General features: G+C 37.2%; 2 protein-coding genes across 3 annotated transcripts in view; one reads left to right on the top strand and one right to left on the bottom strand.

The window, feature by feature from the left end:
* The window catches only part of LOC130048156 (uncharacterized), a 12,098-nt gene extending 8,320 nt beyond the window's left edge, over window positions 1-3,778 (top strand). Inside the window, exon 2 of the mRNA XM_056144501.1 lies at window positions 3,454-3,778. Within this exon, the coding sequence (XP_056000476.1) occupies window positions 3,454-3,694 (241 nt within the window). The 3' untranslated portion in view covers window positions 3,695-3,778. The remainder of the gene's footprint in view (window positions 1-3,453) is intronic.
* LOC125653645 (cytochrome P450 2B1-like) overlaps window positions 1-6,000 on the bottom strand; it is a 31,787-nt gene that overhangs the window by 18,768 nt on the left and 7,019 nt on the right. The window contains exon 1 of one of the 2 annotated variants that reach the window (XM_056144492.1): window positions 1,429-1,490. The exons of the other annotated variant lie outside the window; for it this stretch is intronic. The gene's annotated coding sequence lies outside the window, so the exon portion shown is untranslated. Of the gene's footprint in view, window positions 1-1,428; window positions 1,491-6,000 lie in introns of those variants that run through there. 2 annotated transcript variants of the gene reach the window in all.

Raw genomic sequence — 6,000 nt, 5'->3', positions numbered from 1 at the left:
ATATTATACATGTATATATCATATATACAATTCACTGTTATTGTTGATACAGAAGGTGCACAGAGTAATTGTAAGTGTGAATGAGTGAGTGTAGATTACAGTTTGAATGTTTGTATGAATAAATGTGTTGAAAATACAAAAATAAAACTCTTTTTTTTAAAGTAGGTAGGTAGGTAGGTAGGTATAGGTAGAGAGGTAGAGAGGTAAGTAATTCCCTGGCCGATCAACTAAATTTATTTCATAGTTTGCATAGGAGGGGATGAAAGCGGGGGTGTACCTCTAGAGCGAGACTTCAAGAGAGTGTTATGGCTCTAGAGTGAGTCTTCCCCCTGAGGGTAAGGTTTATTCTATAACACGTCTGCGGGGGGGGGGGGGGGGGGCTCACTCTAGAGCGAGACTACCGGGGGAAAGGCTCACTCTACAGCCAGACTTCCGGGGAGAAGTCTCACTATGGGGGGGAAGTCTGGCTCTATAACACCGGCACTGGTGGGTGGCTACGAGGTCATAGTGAATATATTTACATATGCATTTTTACTACAGAGATTTATATTTGCTCGATAATAATTACAATAATTTTAACATACATGACTTTCATAATATGCCCAAAGCTCTGCAGAAGAGCTACCTGGTCCTGCATCAGAGAAATTAGTGGAGAACAGACAACAACATAAACAATAAAAACCAATAAAATTGACTCACTAAATATGATGGCAAAGCATGGACGGCATATAATAATGAAAATGTGACGAAATGCTTACTTTGTGGAATTCCATTCCTAGCTCATTCGCCACCATCTTTGAGACCTGGTATGGTAAAGATTTCCCGTATACTCTTGGTAAAACGCCAACACAGTCATCACCCCTCATAACTGCAGATAGCATATCTAATTGTTTGTCCTTCAGTTTCTCTACTTCAAATTTGTCTTTCACTCGCTCAAATGCCGCTGCAACGCTTGATCTAGACGCCATTTTTACATATCCATCAACAACGCGGAGAAACGAATTTTGTGATTGGTTGATTTTTTTTTACCCTTTATGTAAATAACTCAGGTCACTGAACACCACTCTCTGTGGGTCGTTGTCAATCTCTCACCAGAGGGCGTTACGCTGCGCGCCCTCTGGTGAGAGAATGGGTCGTTGTTAGATCTTTGTGTAGCGATTGCATGAGCGGATCAAGGATCTAATTTTAATTAGATTGGCAGACACACGGACAGACTTTGGTTGATCAGAAAAATCCACTTAAACTTGCAGCTCAGGTTAGCTAAAATGACACCATATTTTTGTAATATAACATGCATGTTGCACACCACATTGCGGGCAGTCCGCGTACATTTAAAAAGTATTTTGGAAAGACATTTGTGTTCATCTACGAACGGTTTAGTGTGTATTTGGCATATTCACTTCCGTTCATGACCAGAATCACACCTACCTGCATCCATGTCTTATCGACTCCGCCTGTTTTCTCCGTTCTGAGTCAGACTGGCGTAAATAATGGCGCCCCGTGAAGCGTGAAATCAATACTAATTTGTCATCCCTTATGTATTTGCATGAATTTGATTTAGGTGTAGCACTTGGTGCGAAATAAAATATTCCACGCAAGATTTGGTGGTCTCATAGGCCTGTAACAACATAGGACAGAGAGCCTGCTCCATCATTTTTGTTCTATATTTTTGCTGGACAACGTGACTCTTTCGTTTTCTTTAGATGTAAAGTCCTTTTTACATGCAAAACACTATCAATAACTTTGCCTCAATAACTTTGCCTGGTTGCTTCTTCCCACTTTCCCCTTTTTTTTCAAAATATAGTAGAGTGAATTGTATTTGATATATAAACTTCAGCCGATGTATTGTAGGATCATTCCACCCCCATTCCAGAAGGCTGTCTGAACATTTTCTGTTGTGTATGAATCTATATAAAAACGTCTGTTGACTGTAACTACATTTTATTACTCGGTAACTCATTAACATTCATTAAGCTACAATACGAGAATTTCACAGAGTATACAAATATCAAATGGTGGAGAGTTCATGCATTTAATAGGTTACCCATTAACAACCATCAGAATCAATTACTATTCCAAACATTTATTAATGTTGCAGATGTCAACTTTAATATATATTGATTGTATCTTGCTTAACGTTTCGCTTGACTCATATAAAGACGTCACCAAGATCGGTGAAGGGCTTCAAGTTTAGACCTATGTTCGGCGCTTACGACCATTGAGCAGTGCCACACCTACTGTGACACGAGACATCCGTTGATAAGGTCATCTCCAAGGACCCGTGACATTCACACCTGATGCCGAGCGTTTGGCGATGGAACTGTCACTACCCGTTTTGACGACTTAGGTCTGTCGTGGCCGGGATTCGAACCCCGGCCTACAGCATGCGGGGCGAACGTACTAACCTCTCAACCACCGCGACGGCAACTCTTATATATATATATATATATATATATATATATATATATATATATATATATATATATATATCCAAATTGTGTTTTTAAAAAAATCAAAGTGTCCGGTATAAAATATTAAAAGAACTAGAATAAACAGTACACAAAGTTAAAAATTTAAAAATTTAAAAAAAATTAACTTTGTGTACTGTTTATTCTATTTCTTTTAATATATATATATATATATATATATATATATATATATATATAATATACAACGTTAAAATAACACATATATAACATGTCCTACCGTCCTACTTTTTATCTTTAGAACATACATGTAGATATTTGTAATATTCAAAAGAACATAAATCAATTCTACTAACTGATAATCAAAGATCATCAGATTATGTTAATGTTACAACGTTTATGAACAAAGTCAGCACTTCTCAGCGAGTGTGTTTGTTTATTTTAGCACACGCATCGGATAACGTTGTTTAGCGGTTGTTTTCTGTGTGTGGACTGGCTGGAGACGCGCTGATACATGGTGTAATTCACGATGCGTTAATGAAAAATATAACAACAGCGTGAATCCTTTTAAAAGTCCATACTTATATCCCATCTATGCCTCACTCTTCACTGACACAGTTAATCACATAATAAATGGGATAAATTATGATGCCCTGTAACAACCAGAAAGCCGCATGGCATGCTATAAATCCTGGCCTGACTCCATTGACCTGGCCTTAAAATTGGCCTGCCCTCAATTTTTGCCTTTAAGTAGGTTTCATACCAAGTTTTGACCGGGCCTTAAAAGTTGACCCAACCTCAAATTCGGCCTCTAAAAGTTTTTTGACCTCAACCACCAAAACATTTTGATTCAAAATATTGATTGATTTCATTGATTTATCATTGATTTTAGTTTTTCAAAGTCATAGCAGATATTAAAATGATATGATTCTATTGTTTGGTAAATGTGCACATTTGAATAAGCATGAACTACCAGCACATCTATTGTCAGATTTAATGATATTATCAATTTCGTTATGAATTCCAGGCTACCATGCGTATCTTCTCGCAACGTCCTTCATTTTCACCACTCCTACAGGTTTGAATATTTGAGGGATGATTTTAAAAGATCATCAGATCTTCAGAAGAGTTTGACATGTAAAACCATGGCAGTTCGCAAGATGTGCATTTTGATTCTGGTGTTGAACTATGATGAGATAAGAACTACCGAATACATTGTTAATAACATACACCTATCTATAGAACTTATATCCTCCTTCCATATGTGAATCAAAAGTTGATCTACCTCACCAATGGAAGACATCCATGTCAATTGAAATTAGACCTACAAACAGAGCTATTTGGAAGTGTTGGAATATGATGTATTGATTGATTGATTGATTGATTGATGTTTGCCGCCACACTCAACAATTTTTCAGTTATATGGTGGCGTCCAGCTTTTTTATTGGTGGAAGAGAGACCCCAGATACAATGTACCTGGGAAGAGACCACCGACCTTCCGAAACTAAACTGGGAAACTCTCTCACTTACCGGCGCGAGCGAGATTCAAACCCGCGCCGACAGAGATGAGAGGCCGTGTTATTTTGAGTGCGATGCTCTAACCACTCCGCCACGGAGGCTCCTGAAATGTTGGAATAAAAAATAGAGATATTTGTTGGAATAAAAAATAGAGATATTTATTATTCTTACTTGTTATTTACCAAAAATCACGATGCTAAGTCGACAGAAGTATCGGGCAAGTTCACAAGATGTAGAACTATAATAAGATGGGGATTACCGTAAATATACAGCATGGATAACATCGATATAGTCCTTATGTCTCCACCCTACACCACTCCCTGGAGAATTAAGATATATCTACCCCCGCCCATTTGAAATACCCTTATGAATTAACAATAAAGACCTACCCCATCCGTGTGCAATAGGATTTAATTATTCTAAAGATCATTATTCCAAAATGTGTTAAAGGATTACCACGCTCAACCGTCAGAAGTGTCTGAGATTTGCAAAAAGAAAAACCGTACGTAACAGTTTGTAAGATGTGCAATTATAGACCTAAATACCATAAGTACTTGAAGTATGGACATTACTACACCTCTTTGTGATTTTTTTCACGACGTTAATTTCATCAAACGTTTGGATTCCCTGCCTATCTCATCCAAGGTTTGACTTAGCAATCGTTCGTCGCTTTTATCAGCTTTAAAGATCGGCCTTCTACCGGTAAAATGAAATACACAAGGTAAGAAAACGAAAATTTGTAAACAAACAAGGGAACCTGGTTTCGGAGCACATTTTCCAAGTACTTACAGCGTTACTTAAGGAATTTTGGCAAGCGATAAGTCAGGGAGACATCATACTACATGACTCGTCAACTCAAAACCAATTTCATCTTTTTTATTTGTTAAAGATCGGATAGGGTTTCATGTTTTCCACTTGCAGCCAAAGAGGTCAGACAATGAATAAGTTACGCGTCGTGTAATTGATCAGCAAGGACAGTTGCTCAGTTTCAAGACTCACTGTTACGGAAATAACCAAGTAGTCATTATGTGCAAGAAAGGTAATATCATAATGATGTGCATTCATTAGGATTCTGAAATGTACTTCTTGCGATTTTATATCCTTCTGATTATTATTCAGAATTATCTTACTAGTTTTTATCTGTCATTCGGATTTCTAGGTACAATTTGTTTTAGTTGTTAAGCCGTTCTTGGTACACTGATTTTGACTGCGAATAACTCTGTTTACATGATCAGGATATAGGGCTCACGGCGGGTGTGACCGGTCAACAGGGGATGCTTACTCCTCCTAGGCACCTGATCCCACCTCTGGTGTGTACAGGGGTCCGTGTTTGCCCAACTAACTCTTTTGTATTGCTTATAGGAGTTATGAGATTGATCACTGTTTGTTATCTTCACCTTGTAACAATGAAAGACGAAAACTGGATCTTCATTCAATAATATGTGTATAAACTAAACTGAATAATCCATGGCCAACAAAATGCTGATAACGGTATAAAATGTTAACGTTAACACATAAATTTGTTACTTACAATCTCACTTCTCTATACAAACATATAACTTACTGTACTGTACAAAGAACAAGATTACCAAAATGGTGGAGAATTAACACAGAACATCTAAAGCAGGGAACAAACCAAGGCAGACAAAGCAACAATTTCAATGCAATTAAGATTTCAGATAATACTATTTTCATTTCGATGGACATGCATGAATGATACAGGTGCCCGTTAAGATTACCATTAATATAATAATAATTAAAACACGAATACAAATAAAACAAGTTTCTCGCCATCAGGTTCTGGATTTGTTCTCTCACAGAGAAGCATTCGGTCACTATTATCTCATATTAACTCTCTAATAATATTGTCATACTTCGAGTTGATGATAGAAATTCGCCATTCCCCATCATCTCATTCCAAAGCTCCGAAATCAAATTTTATATAAGACAAAAATATTTTCGTAAAAGACAATTTGTAATTCGCACGATACTAAACATACCCGGGTAATATAGGTTTGCTATGCAAGGTGAAGATAACGAACAGTGATCAATCTCA

Source organism: Ostrea edulis, chromosome 7 (assembly GCF_947568905.1).
Source record: "Ostrea edulis chromosome 7, xbOstEdul1.1, whole genome shotgun sequence".
NCBI lineage: Eukaryota > Metazoa > Mollusca > Bivalvia > Ostreida > Ostreidae > Ostrea > Ostrea edulis.
Note: the sequence above shows the minus strand (reverse complement) of the source record. Positions and strands in the feature narration are given on the sequence as shown.